The sequence below is a fragment of the Fusarium tjaetaba genome, assembly GCF_013396195.1.
Source record: "Fusarium tjaetaba strain NRRL 66243 chromosome Unknown NRRL66243_c0000317, whole genome shotgun sequence".
In the NCBI taxonomy this organism is placed as follows: Eukaryota; Fungi; Ascomycota; class Sordariomycetes; order Hypocreales; family Nectriaceae; genus Fusarium; species Fusarium tjaetaba.
The window spans coordinates 21412-46338 of record NW_023501513.1 but is presented as its reverse complement, the minus strand read 5'-3'; the positions used below and the strand labels follow the sequence as shown (position 1 = coordinate 46338).

Below are 24927 nucleotides of genomic sequence, written 5' to 3'. Positions count from 1 at the left end.
GCAATGACGACAGAGGGGGGTGGTGGAAGGGCACAACGAAACACAAACAACAACAACAAGAAAAAGAAGACGAGAGAGCCGCAACAGGATATGGCGATGGCTGTCGTTCACGAGTAGAAGGGTTGAGCTGGGCAGAAGTGTAGATACGTACCAAGCTTGAATCGTGGAAATTTATAGTAGCTTGAGGGATTGGTTAAGGGAAAGCGAATAAACAAAATTCGGCTGAGAGGAGCTTCAGTTGAAGGAGTTGGCAGATGGCGAATGGGGCCAAGAGAAAGAGAAGAGAGATGAAAAAAAGAAGTGGTTTTGTTTTGCGGGACGAGTTGAGTTGAGAGAGTTAGTAGTACCTTAACTAGACGGGGGAATTATGGTCAAGTTATTGGTTGGGGGTGACGAAAGCGCGAGAGATATCGAGGAAGGGGCATCTCTGGGCAGTGACTGTCAGTTAGTCAGTGCCAGCTGCCAGCAGCCGGGCAGTCAGCCCCATATACTGGTACGTACCCCCACCCAATGGGTTGTCACCCACCTGCCATGGTGATCCATTGAAACTGGCTGGGCCTTGGAACTTCAGTGGACCCCCAACAATGGACAATCGCTCTTCTCATTCATGCTTAAAAGCTCATTAGCTTGATTGTCTTGTCACGATTACAAGTTGCCAAACGAAACGGGCCTCTAGGGAGGCCTCGCATTGATAGGAGGTGTTGGGTCTTGGACTTTGGCATCCTTACTACATTGTCTCCCTATATAATTCGTCTACCTAACAGTCACGCCTTACTTTTCAGCTTAGGTGGTCCCATAGAAATGTCCATGTTTCTTTTGAGTTGGCATCTCGACGTTAAGAACTATGTTCATTTTGACCTTGAATCTCTGGCCGACAAAAGCCGTTAACAATAGCGGAAAGGCACGTCAACGGCTAAGAAACGGGCACGTTAAACAAGACGACTTTGCTCCGTACCAAAATAAAAATAAAAGGAAAAAGAAATGAGGGGTCCACGGTGTCAAGTGTCATCATCGTCATCATGCGACCCGACCTGATTGCTTCTTTTGCCTTGTTAGTCAGACTGTTGGTGTGCTCGGAGCAGCCACAGAAGTGCCGATAAGAGACTTTGGTTGTGTGTGGGACAGGAACGGCAATCTCAATGCTGCTGGTCAGATTCATCATTCTCTTATGGGAACACGAAGAAGGTCTCGCTATCAAGTCAGTCGATTGTTGCTCTGCAGTGAATACATCTCGCCTCGAACGCCTATATCGCCTCAGTCTTACAAATCCGCTAGATAGCTAGCACCGCACTTTATTACTCCGACAAAGTCGAGGCACCCGATTTCTTTGATGAGTGGTCTAGGGTACTAAGTCATATAACTACTAGAGTATACGAATGACTTGGTATGTATATTGGCGGAGCACATCTGCCCGGGTTATACTTATACTTGGATTGAGTATACTGTGTTGTTTTGACAGTGTATCTACCTGATGAACTGACGTCGTTATCCAAAACATCCCATACAACTTCCACCGCCTGCCAGAGTTGTCTCGAAGTTCGTGAGGTCTACATATGCTAATAACTCAATCAGTTGCTAGAACAACCGTATGGTACCTATTTTAGTACCTATTGTGGTATTGTGTAGGTATGTGAGTAGCATGTACATACATAGAATAAAACCCGATAAAACCCCCCACCTGACGAGAGCTCTGATGTCATGCATTGGCTTTGGTGTATCGTACATGTGATGCGCCATCCATCCCTGAGGTACCTACTTGGTTAGGTACCTCAGTACCTTAGTAAGTAAGGTACTAAGGTAGCAGGGTAGCTTGTGATGGTTAAGTATCAAATGCAAGGAACCCCCCGAGCTTCATACCAGTAAAATACCAATTAAAACAAAGAGCTACTTTGTGCAATATAGGGTAGTTTTATGCCTGAACAGGCACCCTGGAGCTATATACTAGTCCCTGGCTGGCTCAATTCCGTTGTCTCGTAGGCTGAAAGATCATGACCCAGATCCGAGCTTGCAGGCGGAGCTGGCCGGGATTTACCGCTAGGCCGGCCATGATTGTTAACCCAGTACTTGACTTTACCAGCCCGTCATGTGCTAGTATTAGGTAACGGCCTAAGGCGACCATGGCATTCTACCCTTGGCCTGAGCTCGTTGTCAGATCATGGCCGACTCTTTCACCAGCAACCCTCCAACGTCATCGGCTACAAAACAAAGCACATCTCCAATCCTTCCTTGTCACTAGCAAGCCAAGACAAAATCCCAAAACCTCAACGCCAGCATGCTTCGCACAACCTTCCGCCAGACAGTCGCCTTCCGGCCTGTTCGATGCTTCTCTACCACTCCTCGCGTCATGACTGAGGGAGCTACTGGTTCAGTCCGTCCCACTGGTGGTTCCGGGTGAGTTCTCAGTCTACGGCCCAATTGACACGGCGATTGAAGCATTCTGACATTTGCAATTCTCTAGTGATGCCTTCCAGCGACGGGAGAAGGCCAGCGAGGACTACGCTATCCGCCAGCGCGAGAAGGAGAAGCTGATCGAGCTGAAGAAGAAGCTCCAGGAGCAGCAGCAGCACCTTGACCGTCTCTCCAAGCACATGTAAGCTACCCATATACCATCCGTGCAGTTGACGGGCCCGAGTTGAGCATACCTCTAACTTCAATTCCCCTTCAGTGACGAGATCACCCGTGAGCAGGGCGGCGAGAAGAACTAAACAACTCATACCTCGGATTACCGGATAACCCCCGGCAAAGACTGCGGGGAGAAACCATCAGCTTTGAGTGATGTTCAATCCCACTCACCAAGATCGATGGATGTACATTTATCAATCGGGGGAACTCGACCTGACTTGAAATTGCACTTCTTCCAGTGCTTGTCTTTTTCCATAGTCTTAAGGTAAACTAGTGTACAAGAACAATCACGCATTTGCACTTCTCAACATTGGATTCCCAGATGTTGCCCGTATCCTGGTTACCCGGAACTGAGCTCTACTGCACGTCTTCTCTCCGTGTTCGTATCTGATACAGAATTACCCGAATTCCTTGCCTAAAACTCCAAGCCAATAATTATTACTCCTGCTCATCGTCGACCCATGTAAGAGCGATAGAAGCTCTCTGCCGCATCGTTATCAGAACCGGCATAATGACTTCCTAGGTTGCTGCTCGATTTCTGAGCAGCCGCAACCTTGGCTTGCAGCGATGAGGCATTAGCATCAATCCACTGCAATTGTGTAAGGTGACTATTCAGGACCCGAACAATCTGGCTCAGCTGTGTACTGGGTTAGCAAACCTTATCCAGGGTGACAAAAATGGAATGTAACTTACAGGGTCCTCAGGCTTAGCACCCTTGTTCAGCGTCCCTGAGATGTCATTGATTTCCTTGACCATCTTGGAGAGATCGCGCGACTTTTCATCCAATTGTTGCGTCAGCTTCTCCGCAAGCTTGTAGGTACGTTCTCGTTCCTGGTCAGGGCCAGCTAGCTGCTCGCCAGGACCAAGCTGTTTCGCAAACATATCCTGAACCTCAGACTCATATCGGTCCAACCAAGCCTCGAGCTCATCTTGTTGGCTTTCTACAGCAGCAAGTTGTCGCTCAATTTCATGGCTGGCCCGTTCAGCCTCGAATGTATCCAAGTACAACTTCTGGATCTTCTCGCCGTTATCCACGAGGCTTCTGTCCCAGGTCGACACAGTGGTGGCTTGCTCTTTGAATTCCTTCTGGTACTTGGAGAGATCAGATGCCCAACGCGTGACAATGTCCTCCATGGTTTTGTTCTTGAGTCGCGCCATCTTGGATGTTGGGCCAGTTGTGGAAGCGCCTAGTGCCCCAGGGGTCGCACTGGGAGTCGCAGACTTAGCTGCATCCTTGCTGGCATCTGTTGTAGGCTTCGCACCAAACAGGCCGCTGGCAGCAGCAGGAGTTGAGCCAGCCGCAGGGGCAGCAGTGGTTGTTGCACCAGTTGTTGCAGTTGTGGTAGCTGCAGAACCGGCTGGCTGGCTGGATGCAGGTGCTCCGAACAGACCACCAGTGGGCTTCGAAGTAGACGACTCAGTAGATGGCTTGGGTGCGCCGCCAAAAAGACTACCAGCACTAGCTGAAGTTGTGGCTGGAGCTGCTGTAGAAGTTGTAGTCGTTGCAGGTTTGTTTCCAAACAAACCTCCAGCTGTTGTTGTGGCAGAAGCGCCTGAGGCAGCAGAAGTTGTTGCGCCGCCGCCGAAAAGGCCACTCGCCGATGTCGAGCCTGGAATTGTAGTCGCTGGAGCTGCAGGTTTGGCACCGAATAAGGAGGCAGGGGCCGTGCTTCCGGCCTGCGAAGCCGCAGCCGGCTGAGCCCCTTCAGTCTTTGCACCAAACAGGCTTCCGGCCGCGGGAGTAGACGCTGAAGCCGGCTTCGCTCCGAAAAGACCCCCGGTAGGAGCAGCACTTCCGGGTTGCGCACCCCCAAAGAGACCACTGGGTGATGCAGCTGCTGTAGTGCTGGGTTGGGTAGAAGGAGCAGACGTGCTTGCAGGTTTCGCTCCGCCGAATAAACTTGAGGTTCCGCTGGATGCTTGTGCACCTGTATTTCCAAATAATCCACCAGTAGGCTTCGCAGAGTCGGCGGGTGGTGCCCCTGCTGGAGTCGTAGATGGCAAAGCGAAAGTTGGTTTAGCGGGAGTTGCGGCCCCGGAGGCAGCATTTCCGAAAAGGTTTGTGGGTGCAGAAGAAGGGGTAGCTGTCGCTGCCTGGTTTGCATTATTCTGACCGAACAGACCAGCACCACTACTAGCAGTGGTAGAAGAGCCGCCACCGCCGAAGAGGCCAGTGGCAGGCTTGCTGGCATTGTTCCCATTGTTCCCAAAAAGTCCTGAAGACGCAGGGGCCGTTGAATTGCTGGCACCACCACTGAACAATCCACCGCTAGAAGGGGCTGAAGTAGTCGCTGGCGTGGTAGACGAGACACCCCCAAAAAGACCACCTGTCGCAGGAGTTGTAGAGCCACCAGCACCAAAGATACCGCCAGAAGAGGGAGTGGTAGAAGTGTTGGCCGTGTTTGTGCCGCCGCCGAAGAGATTGCTGGCGGGCTTCGGCGCCGAGGCACCGCTTTGTTGACCAAACATAGTGGTTGCGCTGCTGGTCGGTGTTGTGGTGTTACTGGCAGAGCCACCAATCGAGCCAAATGAAAAGCTAGGAGTTCCTGTAGCTGCCCCAAAAACGCTGCCCGAAGCTGGCGCAGTCGATGTCGTGTTGTTGGGCGCGCTGGAAGAGCTTGCGTTTCCGAAGCTGAACGACATCTTGGGAGCTGGAGGCCGAGATCAGCTTGCTCGAATTGGGGAATTTATCGGTCGCGAGTACCTGACGCAGTTTAGATAAGTATCGGGACGTCGAAGAGGAAGATTCCCAGTAGTCGAAAGCAGGACCCGGGATGATGACTACGTGAGTCGAAACGGGAAGATTGTGGTCGTTGATGGCAACAGATGTGTTGGAGGCGGCTGGTCCGTATAGTATTTGGGAGCTTTTTTTGTGGAGACGCGTCCTGAGATGAGCATTTACCGCTTGCTGCACCGTGTCCGCGCTAGGTTACTTCTGTGGCCGTTTTGCTTTATAGGTACTATACGTTATAAACGGTGTTTGCATTAGGTTCTCAGTTTGGCTGTATCTTCGGATCTTGATAAAGACAAAGTATCAACAATTATAACAGGTGAATTAAAACCACAGAGCTTTGGGGTATGACACCCACGAGTGAACATTCTATATGGTGCTTCATCATGATAATACAACACAAATCATGAGCTACGCTGCCTTCGCGTAGCGTTCTGGTCGTAAACATCCAGTATGTTGTGAAACATTCGAAATGAAGATGCTGTATATGTATGATAGAGGAGCCTTTAAGTTGAGATCAGTTGGCTTACAACAATGATGGGAAGGCTGAAGCACAATGGAAGATGTGATGTGGGACCGTCTAAATGGGGCAATAGGCTAATACTGTATTATGTTTTATGTGCTTCAGCTTCATCATTAGCTGCAGATTAAGGATAGTTATTTGCAGTTGAGACTTGTGGCTGAGAACTTGTTCCGGCAGAGAGAAGCTAGATAATAGATCTTGTGGCCAAGTTTGACAATGAACTGCTAATAGTGGAGGTAATACTAGTCATCATATGGATCTCGATTTTCCCCATCCATGCTACCTAAATGCGCCTAAACAGTAGGTAAGGTACCTAGGTAGTTAGTGGGCAGGCCTGTAGCAAAGAAGGTTACGAGCATCGAAAATTACTGATTGCATCGTCCCTTTCAAGTTTCATGCAGTACGGTGACCATGCCGTGTTCTAGACTAAGGGTGATGCAGGGATAACTCAAAGCCAAGGATCGCGAAAGGATGGATTGGACAACCTAGAGCCGCCCAACTGAGCTGAGGAAATGGAAAGATGCCACCAGTGCTGGTAGTACCACGTGATACTTGTTCACTTCCATTAGGTTGAGCATAGTAGGTACGGAGTACGGAGTAGTTCCTAGTAATTACCTGCTAACCTTAGGTGAGGTACCTCGCTTCTCGCGACCTGCTGGACGGAAACGACCTCTTTTCTTGTTCCATTCGTACCGGTCATATTCTACCTATTAAATTTCGTTGCTGGAACTAGCATTGAGTCGTTCTGCGCGCCAGCCCTCCTTTAACGGCAGTCTTATTACACTTTACCACCCTCTCCTCAGCACCTCAGGCTCCCCCAATACCGCGTTAAAGCCATTAAGCCTGCTCAGCTGTTAGCCCTGTGTTCCTTGAACCCCACGCCAACTATCAATACCGCACGTTCTAGATCTCGCGACACCACTTCCATCCGACTCTCGTCATCATGACAGACGCCGAGAAGCTTGAGCTTCCCAAGGGCGCTCCCGTTGAGGACCCTGGAGCCCACGAACTTGGTATGATGGCACCGTTTTTCGGACAATCGATCACCCTTGCTGACATGTTGTAGCTGAGGAGTCTGAATCCGATGACCAGTTTACCGATGCGGCATCTGGCGCGGGAAGTCCCAAGATTAGTTCACCAATTCCAAAGACTCGAGTCGAGAAGGTCGACGATCAACCATCACACGGCGAGGTTCCGGGAACTGAAGCATACGAGATGCGGGGGCAGGATGCTCAGCCTGACGAGATTGCGATTGCTCCAGAGGCGGGCGCATCTCAAAATGCTCCCTCTACTCCCGAAATCAAAGCGCCCACGACCATCGTAGAGGAGGCCCCTGGGCCTAGAAGTCGATCACGCTCAATTCAATATGAGGAGAGGCGCAAAGCAGATGCTTCTCCGGACATTCTCGTGGATTCTGATGGTCTGGTCAGGGAGATTCAAGGCGAGAGCGCACATGTTGACAGCAATTCTGGTACGGGAGTAGCAAAGTCCTAAAATCCAAAAGAATGATCATTGACCACTGAGACTCGCCCGCGTAGATAATTCAAGACCGTCACCCGATACTGCAGACTCGAAATTCCAAGAAGATGGACCTTCTGAAAGCCCTCGTGCTATAGCAACTTCTTTACGAGATGCTGACGATGATGATGGCGATGGCGAACCACAACAAGATAATGACGGCGACGACGATTTTGGCGACGACTTTGATGATTTCGAGGAGGGTAATGAGGACAATGACTTCGATGACTTTGAAGATGGCTTCCAGGAAGCAGAGACACCAGCGCCCACTGCCACACAGGCTTCGCAGCAATCAACATTACCATTCGTGAGATATATCTACGTTATGCCCCTTTTACTTCGCTAACCATGATGAATCTAGTCCATACCCGATTTTGATGGACTTGATCCAGAAGCAGTCGTATCTGCTTTAGAGCCTTTCCTCGCTAATCTATACCCCCCCGAAGAACTCGATCTTCCCACATTCCCACCTCTCTCCAAGGACTCGGTGTTTTTCACAGCAAGGTCTGCATCTCTCTGGTCACAACTGGTAGCGCCACCTCCTCTCGCACCCCCTGATTGGATCCGCTCTCGCACACGCCGCCTCTTTCTCGTGTCACTCGGTGTTCCCGTCGATCTCGACGAGATCCTCCCAGCCTCTAAGCAGAAGAAACTCGTCCTCCCCTCTCTCAACGTCCCTTCATTGTCGCCTAGAACGTCCACAGATTCCCGGTCTGTATCTAGGTTACGGCAAGGCGAAGGTAACAATTCATCTACATCAGTTGATACCCAAGGAAAGCCATCAGCCTCGACAAGAAAGCGGCGCGGGCCTCCACCACAACCCGAACTGGACCTCGTGGCTGCTCGTCATTTGTGCCAAACAACAGATGAAGCGCTTGATGGTATGACTGATGAGGAACTAAAAGCGCACGTAGCCAAACTGGAAGGTTTGCAGGAAGCGGCCAAGGAAGCATTGGAATATTGGAAGAAGAGAACCGACGAAAAGATTGGCGATCGAGAAGCATTCGAAGGCGTCATAGAAAACTTGGTCAAGCACGCGCGCAAAACGCGCAAATAGATATTGCATATACTCATGAGTTTAGTCATGAAATCTCTTCATTTCGTGCTATGAGCGTTTGGCTAAAACTTTTGGGTCTCCCTGTGAGGTTGGTATTACCTCGACGCATTCACAGCGTAACTACATTTCTCATACTCATCCACTAGTCACAGCCACATGTTCTTTATCGCTCGTGGCATGGACTCATCTAGCTCCTCTTAATTTTTCGTCCCCATGCTCTCCTATAAAAGACCACCAAACACCAGGCCCCCCTCCAGCGCCAACCGTCTACTCAAAATGCCTTCAGAGGCTTTACCTCTGCAATTGGGCGTTCTTGAGCTCTTCATGTGATGTAGCCGGGAAATCATGCGAAAAAGCTGCTAAGTTGTTCATTGTCCAGGTGGAAAGTCTAAGCAGTACTGGGCTCAAGGGTCACACCACTATAATGGAGGTCAGTTAAATTATTCTGTAATAGGGGCTGACTCATGTATGTGGAAACTTACGCAGCAATGGTAGCCCAACCGATGAGACGCCAATGCTTCTCAATACGTCTGCTCAGAGCAACCTTTTCGCCGATATTGGTACAGGCAGGGCTGGTCAGGACAAGCTTAGCAGCGTCGTTCTTGATGGCAGCAACCTTGGCGCCAGTGGAGGTAGAGCCAATGTTGACCATGATAACCTCGTTCTTAGCGAGCTTAGCAACCTTGGCTTGTTTACCATCGGCGGTCCTCACACCAAGCAGGCGGCGGAGAAGGTAGAAGTTGACCTCGATCTCACTGTAGATCTCGGGAAGGCGGCCCTTGAGACCCAAGACGAAACCGACCAGACGATCGGCTCGGCACAGAGTAGGATCGATTCGGGTGCCGACACCGATGAGACCACCGGGCACGGCGTACTTGAGGTCGTTGGCTTCGGAGTTAAGCGAGACGACTCGACTGAAAATGGGTGTGCACTTGAGGGCACCGCTATCGTCTCGGGAAACAATACCAGGTCGGATCTCAATCTCATCACCAAGCTTGACAACACCGTGGAGAATAGAACCACCGGCGACACCACCCTTGAGGTCATCGATCTCGGAACCAGGCTTGTTGACGTCGAATGATCGAATGACGATCATATGAGGATCTATGCTGAAGTCTCTGGGAGGAACGGGAATGGTGTTGACAATGGCCTCGTTGACGGCATCGATATTGAACTTGAGCTGGGCAGAGATGGGAATGACTGGGGACTTGCCGGCGACAGTTCCTCGGATGAATTTGAGGATGGATTGGTAGTGCTGCTGCGCAGCCTCTTCTCGCATAAGATCGACCTTGTTCTGCAGAATGATGATCTTGTCGAGCTTCATAATCTCAATAGCTGCCAAGTGCTCAGAGGTTTGGGGCTGAGGGCAAGATTCGTTACCAGCGATGAGAAGGAGAGCGGCGTCCATGACGGCAGCGCCTGACAACATGGTGCTCATGAGAATATCGTGACCAGGGCAATCGACGAATCTGTAAACATCAGCCATTATTCCGTACACGAGTTTGAATTAAGCATCAACTTACGAGACGTGTCGCAATAGCCTGTAGGTACCGCCACAGCCATCTCTCTCACAAGGAGGGTCAACTTCCTTCTCACTCTTGTAACTGCGGTAGCATCCAGGGCGAGGGCATGCTTGGTTGTCGCATTTGTAGATCTTGGCGTTGGCATAGCCCAACTTGATGGTAATGTTGCGGATGAGCTCATTCTTGAACCTCACAGTTTGGACACCAGAGATAGCCTTGACGACGGTGGACTTTCCGTGAGCTACATGGCCAATGGTACCAATATTGATAGTAGCTTGACGGGCAATAATCTCGGGCGTCAAGGGGGTCAGGCTGGCAACATCGAGATCTTTAGGGTCGGTTTGTGGGGGCAGAGGAGGTCTTTGAGTCGCGGGCTCTGCGATAGCTGGGTTGGATTTCTTGAGAGCCGACTTGAGGGGCTTCTCGTCGCCAGCCTCGTTGTGGCCGACAGACTCGCCGGAGTCAGACTCGGACTCGATGTCGTCGTATTTGGGGTCGCCGCTGGCAGACATGATGAATGCGGGGCAATTCAGACGGTGTTCCAGAAGTGGTTTTTTGATCGTAGAGTGGTTTTTTGGTCGTAGAGTAGCGGGAGATCGGTTTCGAGTAAGGAAATGGGTCGGCGGGATCAGTAGAAAATTACAATCCTATGTTCGAAGGTCTCACGAGTGGTTTCGAATAAGGAACTCGGTCGGCTGGATCGGCAGAAAATTACAGTCCAATATTCAAAGGTCTCGCAAGGGGTTCTCCAGGTTGCGGGTCGTAGAGAGCTGAGATTTTGGGTATTTCGCCTTGATGATGGCAAAATTCCTCGTGTGCAGTCTCTCGAGATGGCTATGACTCTTACGCTAAGCCTAATTGGGAACGATAGAGCGATAAGGATTTGGTGCCCCTCCTCGGGTGAGCTTCGGCCAAATCACCTGATCCAAATGGAAGTATCCGACCCCGCTACCCACTCTATGATACCACAGCAGGTTCCAGGTAGCGAAGAATTCATACTATAAGATATCTAACTTGAGGACCTTGTGTAAAGGTGAGTAGTATATTGCGTCGTGATTTGGCATTGATGGGTGTTGTACGGCTAACTTTTCTTTTAAGCGATCATATAAGTAACAAGAGGCGGGCATTATCAATCATGTGAATTATTTTGTGCCCATCATAATTAGGTCTTGCCAAAGCGGACTACAGAGTATCATGACGGCAATAGTATGGTATCAGGACAAGCTAGCAGCCTTCAAGGTGCCTCATGGCTTCGGAATGAATATTGCCTATCAAGACTTAATTCGTCTCAAATCCTCCTCTTTTCTTTCCCGTCGGATTGATCGACCTATACATACAGGCTCTCTTGCTTTGTGAGGGGACCTCCCGACGCTCAAGGAACAAATCAGGAACCAAACGATCATTATTGTCAGCCGCTTTCAGTTAATGAGAAGCTTATTGATATAAGTATGTTAACAACTATATACTGCGTCTGGGTTTAGGAGTAGATTATATACTTCAGTAGGTAGGGTAGCAATGATATTTAGACAGTTTCTAGGTACCTTAGTTGATCACGTGCCATGAGTTTCGACTTCCCCTAACAACTAACCTTAGGCGCCAAGATGAGGGGGAGCAGGTAATATTGATTGTATCAGCCAGCCTCCTTGGATAATCAAACATTCAAGTCAAGAACACTGAGTTTCTCAAGATGGCGAGAGACTTCTATGAGATTTGCTGCATAATTGGCAAAAACTTCTCAAGTCATGCTTACATATGACATGGGGCTTGATGCTATCTTTATCCAACTCGTGTATCCCGAATCATCACTGACCTTCCTAGAAAGCCTTGACATGTAACCTCGGATGGGGATATAGCTTGTTGTGTTCATGGTGTCTCACTGTTACAGCACAGCCATGAGCGACCATGACTGCATTCTGCATCTTGGACAAATTTCCGGATACCGTGTGCAACCAGCTACCAACTCGACCAATGCCTTGGGTCTGAAAAGTCACTCATTCGGCTGCCAAGATGGATAGACTCTGGCCACCTGAGGTGCACAGGAAAATGCATGCATTTGCTTGAAATAAAGCTTCGGTAAGTTTGGATGGACCGAGTCACCCTGACAGATGCTCTAGATGCTTGATGCAACATCCTTGGTGAGTGGCCACACCCCAGGCTCATCAAGCATGGATCTCAGCATATCGAAACAAAACTCGTTTGTTGCCGCCGAAGCCTGCAGGTGGCTGGATGGCCATCTGGCTCATCACAGCTCTCACAGTGCTGATTGGTCATACGGAGGTGAAGATGTGAAGCGCCTGCACGTAGCAGCCTATCAGACCGGCAGATCAACGTCCAGGGTCCAGACAGCGGTTGCCTGGCACAGCCAATAGGACAACAAGGATGCCCTCTATCAGAGATCCACCCTTCAACACCATGTCCTTTAACCGCCGGGCAACTTCTGTCATCCAGTGATATTGCTCAGCATGGGCAATCGACGTGAGGGACTTGGAGACTTGCCCAGGTACCATGCAAAAGATGTCCCGGACAATTCCAGCCGAATATGGTTGTTTCAATGGGACAATTGCCTTGTTGGTGTCTCGAGGGTCATGGGAGGACTGGGTACCCTGTCCGCACAATACATACAGTACCGCTTCACATAACACCGCAGCTTTTCCAAATCTCTCTTGTGATCCCCTCTCTATTTCCATCCCGCCCGTGATCCTAAATTATCCAAGACTACAGAGGACTCAGAGTTCATGCCTATATTGGTATTACGAGCCTCAGCAGCACAAAGTTCTAAAGTCCTGATTGACACTGACAAAACCAGGCCCGCGCAGTTTGACCTCACATCACAATCACTTGGGCGTCTAAATCCAAACCGAGTCACTTAACGGGCGCCTGGCATCTGCCTATCACAAGTCTTACTGTTATCCGCTCTTCTCTCTGGTAAGGCCATCCTCTGTTACTATTCTCGGCATCCCCCCTCTCTCATGCCCTGTCCCGTTGTTGGCCTTTTAATGGTGTCGAATGGGAGTGCTGGTTCCCTGTGTTGCCGCCAACCTCAAAACTCGCCATTTCCCACTCGAGTCCGCCAGGCCGGACCTCTCTCCCAATCCTTTGATAGCTGGTCTCTTCTTTTGCAATTTGCTCTGTTCTATTGCGGTTGTGAGCTTGGACTGCGTCGAAGCTCTTATCCATCCACTTGCACACCTTTCTGTTGATATATCTTTCCTCTCTCACATTCACCTGATATAAACATGGCTGGCCCAGGTTCGTCTCTGATCTGAGGGAGAGAGCTGACGACGATCAACGACCATGATGCTGACTGACGATACTCTAGAAGATAGGAGGCGACCTGCCGCACTCAACCTCGCCTCAGCACGACCTGGTACCTCGGACTCCTCATCCTCAGACGGCTCTCTGAAGCCCCGAACTCCACGATTTGCTGAGGCTACTTCGGTTCACTCACCCGTCGAGGCTCGGTCCCCCTTTGCCGACCCCGAGAAGTCGCACGTTGCTCAGCCTCAACCCGCAGACGTTGGTTTTGGCTACATCGGCCAGCGAGAATCCATTCCCGTCCCAATGACTCCCAAGACGCCACTCAAGAGTGCCATGAAGGTGCCAGGGACGCCTGCTCATCTCAAGAATCCCTTGAGCCCAACATTTCGGGAGGAAGATATCCTGGAGAAGCGCGAGGCGTCAACTGACAAGGAGCAAGCGCGCGATGTGGTATGTAACTCCGCCATAACAACTGACTCTGTGACATTCCACTTACACTTTGACAGAAAATCAAGGCCCGAGTCCGCTTGGCCAAGTTCGCTCTCCGTGGTGTTAACTTTAGCTGCTCTCTTATTATCCTTGCCATGCTTTCTGCTTCATTTACAATCTTTAACGCTACCAAAGCCTTGCCCGATCAAAGCAAGATGCCTTCATGGGCCAAGAACACCAGCGCCTGGCCCCAGAAACTTGTTCTTGCCATGGCATGCGTGTCTCTTGTCGCTTGCATTGTTGTTTTTATATCCTACTGTCGAGGTGGTCATCGACGTGCCGAGAAAGTCGGGACCTACTATACCATGTTCGCCATTGGCTGGGTAAGTCACGCATCTTGTGGGCTTGGCTTGAGCCAGCACTGACTTGATATAGTTCATTCTTGCCTTGATTCTATGGGTTGTCACAGCTGTTATTTTCCAGAACTCAAGGAACAACAGTGGAAACCAGGATATGTGGGGTTGGTCTTGTGTTAACAACCATCGATCTGAAGTCTTCGGTGAGAAAGTCGACTATGCTCTTGTTTGCCGTCTTCAGAACTGGGCCATGATCTGCATCATCATCGAGGTGGTCATCGAGGTTCTCTGCATTCTCCTCTACAGCGTTGTCTTCTATCGTTACTACACAAAGCGACGCCTTTTCAAGTCTATGGACATGCGAGACCGTGCTCGATCCGACCTCTACCTCGCCCAGCTCCGCAGCCAGTCTGCTCCAAACACTCCCGGCTTCGGCCCCAAGTCCCCCGCTCTCAGCGCCTATGCCATGTCTCCCCGTCACCCTCCCGCTGCTTATCGAAACCTGTCCGACATCAGCGAGAACCCCACCACCTTCACGCCTGGTACCCAATTCGCGGAGCCCAAGTCTCAATTTGCTGCCCAGGAGGCTGGTTTCAAGCTCCAGGCTCCTCCTATGAAGGCCCCTTCTGCTACTCCCAAGCTAAATCAATCTGCCTTTACACCCACTGAGGCCTCACCTCCTGCCATCCCCACTGTCCAAGTCTCGCAACACGGGCCTGTGAACACTGATGAGCCCACTTATGAGGCTGTCCCTATCCCTGGTGCCTATGCTGGCCAGGCTGTCAGGAGTCCACCTCCTACGCAGACTCATTTTGGTCAGGGCTACTAGATGATGTTCACTTTTTCCCGAAAAGACAAAAATGCAGGTTTGATTAATTTGTTAGTTCTGGCTCAGCGAGCTTCAGCCGCGTTCTTTAGGCCATGGCTTGTTTGAGTTTATATATCATGGGGCGGCGATACCACACACGGCGTTACGATGGGCGGATTCAAGATTCAACTCGGGTGCACTTTATCTTTGACTTTTCCTTTGTTTCGCTCTCCTCAAAGATAGCAGGAGTCGTATGTAGCATACTATAATTTTGGCATGGACGTACATTCGAGCATCAGAGGGTGATGAACACGATGGAATAACGAGCTATACACAATACTTTCGTTTACGAGGGCTTTGCAGGCCATCGGGTTAGATACTTTATTTAATCATCAAATTGGTATCTAGTTTGTCGACTATACAGTGACCTTCAGATGATAGCTTTCTTCAAATCGTTGAACGCCGTAGGTCTAGACGTCTATCACTTAGGGAGCGGATGAATAATTAGAAATTATCGATGTCGACATGTTATTAGATCACAATTCAGGCACATCCTATCCAGTCACTCGGCATTTGTATTCACGCAAAATCTGGCCAAAATCTTGAAATATAAAAAGAAAAGCATTCATCATGATAACGACACCCTAAATAACAGAGACAAAAAGCAGGTTTAAAAAACCGTTGCATTACTTTTGGTAGCCCCCAATGCACCCCCCGAAGGTATTAAGGGCGCAAAGGACTGCCCCGAAGCCTTTTGCCATGCGGCCAAGTCGAAGTTCTGACCTCCTCCCCGGCGGTCACCTTCCGGACCGGCGGCAGCTCGTATGGAAAGGCCTGCCGCCCTTCCAGCGCGGTACTCTAGAAACGAGATCTATCAACAACTGCCACAAAGATTTCTCCGTAAGCTCCTCCCAAAGATGTCAGGCTGCCCTGTATCGTCCACTCATAAATAGCTGATCAGGCAGCCTGGTAACGGATATTGGAAGACCCGTGTTGCTTTTTTCAAATTTTTTTTAGATTGAACTTAGATGAGGTCGGCAACGTTCATGGGCATCTCCTCAATCTGGGTGCTGTAGAACTGCTCAATCTCGCGCATCATGCGGACGTCATCAGCGGTGACGAAGTTGATGGCAACACCCTTTCGGCCGAAACGACCACCACGACCAATTCGGTGAATGTAGTTCTCACGGTTGGCAGGGAGATCATAGTTGATGACCAGGGAAACCTGTTGGACATCGATACCACGGGCCAAGAGATCAGTGGCGATCAGGACACGAGAAGAGCCAGATCGGAACTCCTTCATGATCAGGTCACGCTGAGCCTGGTCCATGTCACCATGCATGGCGGAGACGGTGAAATCACGAGCAGTGAGCTTGTCGGTGAGCCAGTCAACCTTTCTGCGGGTGTTGCAGAAAATAACAGCCTGGGTAATGGTGACAGTCTCGTACAAATCGGAGAGGGTGTCCAACTTCCACTCCTCCTTCTCAACGGCAATATAGAACTGCTTGATACCCTCCAGGGTAAGCTCGTCCTTCTTGACCAAGATGCGGACGGGGTCACGCATGAACTTTGTGGTGACCTCAAGAACGTCCTGGGGCATGGTAGCAGAGAGAAGGACAACCTGGGTGGACTGGGGGAGAAGCTGGAAGATATCGTAGATCTGCTCGGTGAAACCGCGCTGAGATAATATTAGCATTTGGGTCTCAAAGGTGAGAAGCTGTTGTGTTCCTTACAGAAAGCATTTCATCGGCCTCGTCGAGAACGAACATCTTCATGCTGTCGGTCTTGAGGAAACGGCGCTGGATCATGTCCTGAACACGACCGGGAGTGCCGACAACAACCTGAGGGCCGTCCTGAAGGGCCTTCATATCCTCACGGACACTGGTACCACCGATACAAGCGTGGCACTCGATTTGCATGAAATCACCGATGGCAACAACGACCTTCTGGATCTGCTGAGCAAGCTCACGGGTAGGAGCAAGGATCAGAGCCTGGCACTGCTTAACGTTGGTGTCGATCTTCTGGAGAACAGAGATGGAGAAGGTGGCGGTCTTTCCAGTACCGGACTGGGCCTGAGCAATGACATCGTGACCCTTGATAACAGGCATGATAGCACGCTGCTGGATAGCAGAAGGACGCTCGAAACCGTAGGCATAGACTAGAGATTATTGTGAGCGGCATGCGAGGGATTTGTTGAGGTGTGGGAGACACTTACCACCTCGGAGGAGCTCAGACTTGAGGTTCATGTCATCGAAGGAGTCGACGGTCTCATCGTAGTTGGACTCGATCTGTCCTGTAAGGCATGTGTGGTCAGCAAGTCTGTTGATGATACGAGTGGCTTGCTCTCATCGCATGAGAGCGCTCAGGAACTCAAGCGCATCGTGAAGCCTATGGCATCGTGAAGGACGCAATAACTCACCCTCGGGGACATCCTCAAGACCCTTGTCAGCCATATTTGCGGTTGAGGCTTTGGAAAAGCTAGATCAAGCACAGCTCGATCTAGGGTTGATAAATCGCGGGGTGACGGAAGCGAAAAAAGAGGGCAGAACTTCTACTCGAGAAGACTGCGCCGTTGTGTCGTTTGGTTGAAAAGAAAGCTGGTATCGACTAGGATCAAGAGTCTCGTGAGAATGACGAGAATCGACAAGAACCTAGGATGGGGATGGTTATGTGTGCTGTTTCCTTTGGATGGAGTATGAAGGAGAAGAGGAAAAAAAAGTCGAATGAGGGGCGGTCGTGGAGGCAGTATATTTTTTTCATGCTGCCCACCCGCTTACCTCAATAGAGGCACTGACCAATGATAGAAGACCTTAGCGGGGCATCGGGATTAGGGTACATTTGGCTCGGTGTCTCTGCCTTGCATTGGCAGGGCACTCACCAGTCACAGGGCACCTGGCCATCAGTCTAGGTACGGTCTACAGCACGGTACAGTACTGTACGGCGAGTAATTTTTTGCCTGAATTTTTTTTCTCTTCGCTTTGATTTTTCTATCAACGAAAGAAGTTTTTTTTTTCCCCTTGCCTCACGTCCACCCACCTATGATAGATAACACGGGGCTGCAGCCACTATGCCCCGCCCCTCGCTAGAACCTCGAAGGGAAAAAAAAAAAATGCCCCTCCTCCACCCACGGATCATCGCCTGTCACCCACAACGCTGCTTTAATGGTGTTTCCAGTGACTGATAGACTGATTGTAGCCTGCCTGTGTGTGGTATGTGCCATTCATGTCATTGTTCTCAACTTCAATAAGAGACTTGCCATAGGTTGAACCATCCATATCTACCTTAGCTGCTAAGGTACTGACCTAAGGTGTTTTACCCATGATGACCGCCTAGTGTCTTTGAGGTGTAGGGAACGGGGAAAAAGGATGTGGGTGACTCCTACTTCTGTTCACATTTCCTGTTGCAAATGCACTATAACAATTATAATCCAAAACTGTAGAGAAAGGTATATCATTCTTCGGGATTGTCATCTTTTACCACATGCCCAAGATATTTCCTCGCTCGCTGAGAGGAATGATAAACCATATCACTCAGCTTGTTATAAGGTAGTCGACTAGTTAGTCGGTGGTTTAACAAACTACCAATCTACCTCTGTAGGTATCCATGCAATGAACAATCTTCAAATACCTTTGAGCAGGCACCCACAGTTAGGTGAAGTTACCGTACCTATGGAAAGTCAGCGTTGGTAGCCTCACTTTTGAGTCAAAGTCAAGCTGCAGTGTAACTCTAGTCTCATCTTTCCCGGTAAGGCTGTTACCGGAAACCATTCCTCAGCCGAATTTTTCTTCCGCCCACACAAATTACCTACGGGAGTAGGTCGGTAGGTAGAACTCGCCGTATCTGTGTGATTTCAACGCAGAGGCCTGACGGATCGTATCACACGTACACTTTAAGTCTCGTTCTTCTCATGAGTCTTAATTTCCTCTCCACAAGTTACTTCTTTCATATTCTCTACAGCAGCCCCAGGCAACCGCGGGCTCAGCACCACTCAAATGCCTTCAGCCATCGTCAGCAATGGCACTGGCCATCATGATTCACTCTGTGATAGGAGAGACGACATATATGAGTCAACTTCCAAAAGTGACTCAATTCCTCCTCATCCACTAGGACTCAAGCCATTAGGCAACCAGTATTTCTTCACGGGTCGCAATGCGAGGCGCTCAATTGGGAGCTGGAGAATTCTGCCAGACGAGGTTATCTCGCTTGTACTAGAGCAGTTTGATGCTGTGGCTCTCTTGAAGCTTGGTCACACCTGCAAATTCCTATACGCCTTTTGCCACTCCGATGAATTCTGGAAGCCTATCTTTCTCCGGTAAGTCACTTTGAGACATAAAAGGCACTCTGAAGTAGCTGTTGAACTAAGTTCCGTTAAGGTCACCACCACCAGATAGCAAGGATATCCGATGGCAAGGATCATGGAGATCAACTGTTTTAGGTTTGCCCAGTGACCAAGGGACCAAAATCGACTGCAGCAATGTCTTCTCAGATGTCCTTCATCGGCCATTTGCCTGCAGTCATGTCATCCTTACCCGGTTCACCTCGCATATTCCCAAGGCAAACCAGATCCGTCGCTTCAAGGACTTGACTCACGATCAGTATGCTGAGAAATGGACTGAGCAGCCATTCATACTTACCAATTGCATTCAAGAATGGCCAGTATATGAGCAGTGGACTATAGATAGCATGCTCCAGATATTTGGCAAAATCGAGTTTCGTGCTGAGGCTGTTGACTGGCCATTCGCCACCTATCACACATACATGAAGAACAACAGCGACGAAAGCCCTCTGTATCTCTTTGACCGGAAATTTGCAGAAAAGATGGGTATCAGAGTCGGTAAGAAGCCAGGCACTGCATACTGGAGACCAGACTGCTTTGGTCCTGATCTGTTCGAGGTTCTCGGAGACGAACGCCCTGCCCATCGATGGCTGATTGTCGGCCCCGAGCGAAGTGGCTCAACCTTCCACAAAGACCCCAACGCAACGAGTGCTTGGAACGCTGTAATTCAGGGATCCAAGTATTGGATAATGTTCCCACCAGCTACACAGGTCCCAGGTGTTTACGTTTCCGATGACAGCAGCGAAGTCACCAGTCCCCTTAGCATCGCGGAGTGGCTTCTCACTTTTCATGAAGAAGCACGGCAACTTCCTGACTGCGTCGAGGGTATTTGCAAAGCCGGAGAGATCCTTCATGTTCCCAGCGGATGGTGGCATCTGGTGGTCAATCTCGAGAGCGGCATTGCACTCACGCAGAACTTCGTGCCACAGAGCTTAGGCCTTGTATCAGAAGTTGTTTCCTTCTTGCGGGACAAGGCTGACCAGGTCAGTGGATTTGATGACAAGGTCGCGGATCCTTTTCAACTCTTCGTGGAGAGAATGAAGAGTAACTATCCGAAATTTCTGGACAAAGCCCTGGAGCTAGCCGACACCAAGAGCGGCAAAAAACGTAAATGGGACGCTGCTGTTGGTGGAATAGACCATGAACAAGAGCAGAAAGGAGGTGATGGTTTCAGTTTTGGTTTCGGCGGCGATGGTGATGATGTTGAAATACCCTAGAAAGACTCACCCTTTCTATCCTCGTAATTCGATCCAAGTTAGCGACTTACCAGTATAACTCCTTTCCTAGGTAGAAGCGAAATATGGGAGAGTTCGCCGAAGCCAGCCCCCCATCCTGCAAGACATAACAGCAAGAGCTATGATACGCTCGGCGACTATGAGCCTGATGTAATCGGGCAATTGGCAGTTAATAAACGATGAACGACGGTCTGTACAATGATCAAATGTAGGTATATTGCATGAATGTGGCGCCTGAGAGTCAGACAGAATGTGTTATTCGTTAGAACTGAAACATCTATACTTGTTGTTATGATCAGACTCTTACTCAGCCTCGAAATCACTCAATCAGGCCATGTGATAGTTTCTTTTGTCTTTGAAAACACTACTGAGATCTGACTAGGTACTAACCTAGTGACATGACCTTGCTAAAACGGAGGAAAGGGGAGGTTCTCTGTCACCGAAAATTTGTGTTCTACTACCTACTATGTATGGTTGTGAACCTCTTTTCGTACTAGGAGCCGAATTTATCGTGTCTGTCGTGGGCAGCAAGGTCAGAAAAGTCACATGATCTAATATAACATCTAAGACTCCTTTATTTGATCACCAGCGATAAATGTGAAAGCAGACAGTCATCGTCGAATACGTGATGCCATTCAGGACTGGGCTGGTTTGGCTGAATGAGTGCCCAGCTAGAAATAAGGCGACTGAATATTGAAACAATAACTAAAGTTAGAACAATAGTGATTGTACTATACTGAAAGTGCCAAAGTTGTCTTCAGCCTGTGTTTATTCAACCTTGATTGGCCTTATGCAAGTATTCAGAGGCTAATGCCTCAAGGGATCTAACTTATTAATAACGAGCCAGCCATGCCTCACATTTGCCTCATGCTGTCCAGGCTGCCAGTTATGAACTTACGGATACATACCTACTACCTAACTAATAGGCACCAATCAGCCAATGTGCACATACTGGATGTCTCTGCTAACAGAGCCGACGTCTTGCAATTCCGAAACATGATCTGAATCACTTTCCCCCCTAACTTATTAAACAACAAATAATACTTGTGATGAAGATGGGGTGCTGCACCTCCACTGCATCATCCCCACCCATATACACTACAGTACCTTACTGTGCTACTATGTATGAGGTGGTAACTTTCCTCGACCTGCCACCCTACTACCTTATACCTAAGGTAGGTACTTAGCCTAGATACTAGGTACGGTACTAACCTAGTCACTGTAAGGTAAAGTATGGTAAGGTATGGACTATGGAGTTGATTCACGAACCCTCTACAGCTTAGCATCTCGTCTCCCTGAAGGCTTCCCGGGGGCCGTGTACTCCCCACTCGGCTTCCCGTCCGCCCTCCACCTTTCTATTACCCTACCTAGGTACCTAGTGATTGGACCAGTCTTAAGCTGTCGGGTCCCTAACACTGCATCATCTCCCATCCTCCTCCTTTTCACCGTTGTACCTAATTAATCTTTTGCTTGAATGCGCTTGCGCTTCTCTTTGTTTTCGCCTTCACTGTCAATTCGAATTTCACTTTTCGTTTCCCTTTCCCTTTTATTTCGTCTCCTCTGCGTTCTTATTCTTGATTCCTATTCTCCTCCTTCTGCTTTTCTTGCCATACCTTTTAATCTGTAAGTTCCTGTTGCTAACCCCCGCCGCCATCTGGCCTAGAGCTGGACTCTATGTTCAACTCTCCACTGTCTGTCTGTTCTTCAAGCTCCTCCGCCTTACCTCTTATATCGTCTACACGTAGCAAAGCTAATCGAAGACTATGTAGCCTCTGCATCTTCTTGTTCTTCTAGCAGAACACCACTGTACAAGCTCGAAACACGGTTCCAGATACTGCTGCGCTTCGCATCAGCTCCACATCAGCTTAGATACCCCTGTTCCGCTATTGTGAGCCTCGATCTGCTCTGAGCAAGCTGTCCATAGCTTCGACCCCTTTCCGTGCGAACCGCATTGAATAAAATAAGTCGGCATCATGGTTTCCGACGAGCACTTCGAGATGTGCTTGCCGATCTTGCAAGATGCCACACTAGAAGACGAGGATAAGACAGATAGGCTCGAGGAGCTCTTCCGCAAAGAAACGAGCCTCACCGGCACTTCCCTCGACAACGCAATACTAGATGCTCTCTGGCGGTTTCGTGACGGCGGCGGCACGTCAGCGTCACCCCCTCCTATTAGACAGACGATCTTGCGACGCCCTTCACCTGCCTCCTGGCGCGGTTCGCCTACTCCCATGTCGGGCTCTCCAAGACTGGCCGTGAGCCCTCTTGCCCCTCCGGGCTTTGTTCCCTCCACCTTTGGCAGGACAATCTCCTCCACGGTTTCTCCCTTTTCTTCGCCTCGAGCATCGCCACGTCTGGCTCTTGCGACACCCGTCATTCCTCATAGTCCAAACTTGAATGCATACGAATTTGCTAGCGACCCGACCCCGGCCACAGAGATCCTAGGTGAATACCAGACGGAAAATGTTGAATGGCTCGTCAGTGACGATGCCGCCAGTGTGACTTCATCTGTTGGTACTCCAAGTGCTCTCAACGCAGCAGCCCCTGAGTTCTCGTCCATGTCGGCACAGTCAGCTGATATGTCGCCATATGATATGTTGCGTTCCATCCTTGGGCAGACAAAGTCGGATGATGAGATCGAAGCCGCTCTCGCGCAGAATGGATACGATCTCAGTGCAACCATTGTCTCCTTTATGGAAAGCCAAGCAGGGGACAACCAGCCCGGCGGTGTTTCATTGGAAGAACCTAAAAACGTCCTGATTGGGAAATCCGTGGATCGTCCTACTACTCCTCTAGGTTCATCCAAGTCGGGGGTTATTTGCAAGTTCTATATGTCGACTGGTTCGTGCTTACGCGCCGATTGCCGATTCAGCCATGATCTTAGCAACCACCTTTGCAAGTATGTTTTCGTCCGAGCCTCTCCATGTTGTAAACTAACATTTCTCTTGCAGATATTGGGTCATGGGGAATTGCTTGGCAGGAGAGACATGCATTTTCTCGCATGATCCTACCAAACTGATGAACAAGCTCGCCCTCGACGGTGCCAGTACGCCACCATCAAAGCACGGCGGTTTACAGTTGGGAGATCTTAACTCATTCCCTTCTCTAAGACCTGGGACCCCCGATCATCTAAGTGGTTTCGCTGGCAGCAACAATTTCCCCGCCGTGGGCATTACGCCACCACCAGGCTTGAAGCATTTCCAGGGAACTTCCAGTCCCCGTGCTCGATCTCGCCCAAGCAGTCGACATCAGACCAGAGAGCCAGATATCTCCGCCCCTGCTCTGGATGACAACGATGCCTTCCCTTCACTTGGTTCTGCATCTATCAAGCAAGGCAAGAAGCACCATGGCAAGCGAGGTGGCCATGGACATTCGCACAAGGAGAATAACGCGCCTAACTCTCTGGCTGATATTGTCAAGATGTCTCCCTCGCCCACCCCTGTCCGTCCGGAACTCAAGAGAGGGCTGGGGCGCAATGGAAGCTCGACAGTTGCACGAAATGGGGAAAACAGCGCTGCAGCTCAGGCCATCCCCAGTCCTAAACATATCCCGTGGCTGGAGACCGGCGAGCGTGCTAACAAGGCATATCTGAAGGCTCGCCAGGAGGCCATTAAGCACGGCGGCCTTCGTAATAAATTTCTTCAAAGGTGTGTGTTCTCGCAATAAGAATTGGGGTTTTCCGTGTGCTGACTGGCTGTCACAGTGCTGCACAAGCATGGAATCGCAATGACGCTAGGGCGGCTAAAGCTCTGAGCCTGCGAGGACAAAGTGAGAACGATCTTATGCGCAAAGCTCATCGCGAGGCTGCAAAAGAACTATACGAGGAACGTAACAGGGCCAACTCCAATGATTTGGAATTGTATGTCGATCTTCACGGTCTTCACCCTGAAGAAGCTGTCGAGTACCTTGAAAAGGTTTTGATGGAAAACGGTAGGGAGTCGCAACCCATTTATGCCATCACCGGCTCTGGACACCACAGTAAGAACGGAAAGGACAAGGTTGGCAGGGCGATCCGGAACTTTCTCAACGAGTGGAGGTATGCTTACCGAGAGTTCTCGGTTCCTGGAGACCGCAATAATATGGGGGGTATCCTGGGAATCGATGCTCGTAGCTGGGACAAGTCTCTCGCCAAGGAGGGCGACTCAGATGGTAAAGAAGAGGTGGACATACTAAGCCAAGGCGTCGAGATTGGCGACGGCAAAGTCAGACTCCTGGTGCGTGATCCGCCCAAGGGGCCCAGCGGCCGTCGATGACAATGCGAGACGTAAATAGAAGAAAGCAGTAAAATCAGACTCCAATCTATAAGCTAATGTGTTGAAAGTTGCATGTGATACCTGTCGCGACATTTAGTCACTACCTAGGTATCTTACCTTGGATCGACTTCGATACCTTATTAGTAGGTGCCCTCCATTTGATATATACATACATACAAGCCCCATCATGTATTGACAGGACAGGATTAGCGCCATGCTTAGCGGGGCGCTTCCGCCCGAGATTCGCTGAGAATAGCAACGTCATGTAACTCTGGCGC

At 49.9% G+C, this 24927-nt stretch overlaps 8 protein-coding genes across 8 annotated transcripts; 5 read left to right on the top strand and 3 right to left on the bottom strand.

The window, feature by feature from the left end:
• Positions 1 to 2272: 2272 nt before the first annotated feature.
• Positions 2273 to 2705, top strand: FTJAE_12117 (H+-transporting ATP synthase inhibitor precursor mitochondrial; the record flags this gene model as incomplete). Its single annotated transcript, XM_037345132.1, has 3 exons — positions 2273 to 2391; positions 2459 to 2590; positions 2666 to 2705. 3 exons carry the CDS (start codon positions 2273 to 2275, stop codon positions 2703 to 2705), a joined length of 291 nt encoding a protein of 96 aa, XP_037200851.1.
• Positions 2706 to 3070: 365 nt separating this feature from the next.
• FTJAE_12116 (nucleoporin nsp1) lies at positions 3071 to 5265 on the bottom strand (the record flags this gene model as incomplete). The annotated part of the gene is made up of 2 exons (XM_037345131.1): positions 3071 to 3259; positions 3316 to 5265. The coding sequence occupies 2 exons, from the start codon at positions 5263 to 5265 to the stop codon at positions 3071 to 3073; spliced, it is 2139 nt and encodes a 712-aa protein (XP_037200850.1).
• A 1554-nt stretch (positions 5266 to 6819) lies between these two features.
• FTJAE_12115 (uncharacterized protein) lies at positions 6820 to 8451 on the top strand (the record flags this gene model as incomplete). The annotated part of the gene is made up of 4 exons (XM_037345130.1): positions 6820 to 6889; positions 6943 to 7347; positions 7415 to 7701; positions 7756 to 8451. 4 exons carry the CDS (start codon positions 6820 to 6822, stop codon positions 8449 to 8451), a joined length of 1458 nt encoding a protein of 485 aa, XP_037200849.1.
• A 388-nt stretch (positions 8452 to 8839) lies between these two features.
• On the bottom strand, positions 8840 to 10486 carry FTJAE_12114 (eukaryotic translation initiation factor 2 subunit gamma; the record flags this gene model as incomplete). Its single annotated transcript, XM_037345129.1, has 3 exons — positions 8840 to 8870; positions 8934 to 9920; positions 9975 to 10486. 3 exons carry the CDS (start codon positions 10484 to 10486, stop codon positions 8840 to 8842), a joined length of 1530 nt encoding a protein of 509 aa, XP_037200848.1.
• A 2724-nt stretch (positions 10487 to 13210) lies between these two features.
• FTJAE_12113 (uncharacterized protein) lies at positions 13211 to 14846 on the top strand (the record flags this gene model as incomplete). The annotated part of the gene is made up of 4 exons (XM_037345128.1): positions 13211 to 13223; positions 13294 to 13682; positions 13739 to 14044; positions 14097 to 14846. The coding sequence occupies 4 exons, from the start codon at positions 13211 to 13213 to the stop codon at positions 14844 to 14846; spliced, it is 1458 nt and encodes a 485-aa protein (XP_037200847.1).
• Positions 14847 to 15849: 1003 nt separating this feature from the next.
• On the bottom strand, positions 15850 to 17278 carry FTJAE_12112 (ATP-dependent RNA helicase eIF4A; the record flags this gene model as incomplete). Its single annotated transcript, XM_037345127.1, has 4 exons — positions 15850 to 16503; positions 16559 to 16983; positions 17041 to 17118; positions 17245 to 17278. 4 exons carry the CDS (start codon positions 17276 to 17278, stop codon positions 15850 to 15852), a joined length of 1191 nt encoding a protein of 396 aa, XP_037200846.1.
• Positions 17279 to 18817: 1539 nt separating this feature from the next.
• On the top strand, positions 18818 to 20378 carry FTJAE_12111 (phosphatidylserine-specific receptor; the record flags this gene model as incomplete). The annotated part of the gene is made up of 2 exons (XM_037345126.1): positions 18818 to 19137; positions 19199 to 20378. The coding sequence occupies 2 exons, from the start codon at positions 18818 to 18820 to the stop codon at positions 20376 to 20378; spliced, it is 1500 nt and encodes a 499-aa protein (XP_037200845.1).
• Positions 20379 to 22369: 1991 nt separating this feature from the next.
• On the top strand, positions 22370 to 24649 carry FTJAE_12110 (nuclear WD PRL1; the record flags this gene model as incomplete). The annotated part of the gene is made up of 3 exons (XM_037345125.1): positions 22370 to 23295; positions 23348 to 24043; positions 24100 to 24649. 3 exons carry the CDS (start codon positions 22370 to 22372, stop codon positions 24647 to 24649), a joined length of 2172 nt encoding a protein of 723 aa, XP_037200844.1.
• Positions 24650 to 24927: the final 278 nt, after the last annotated feature.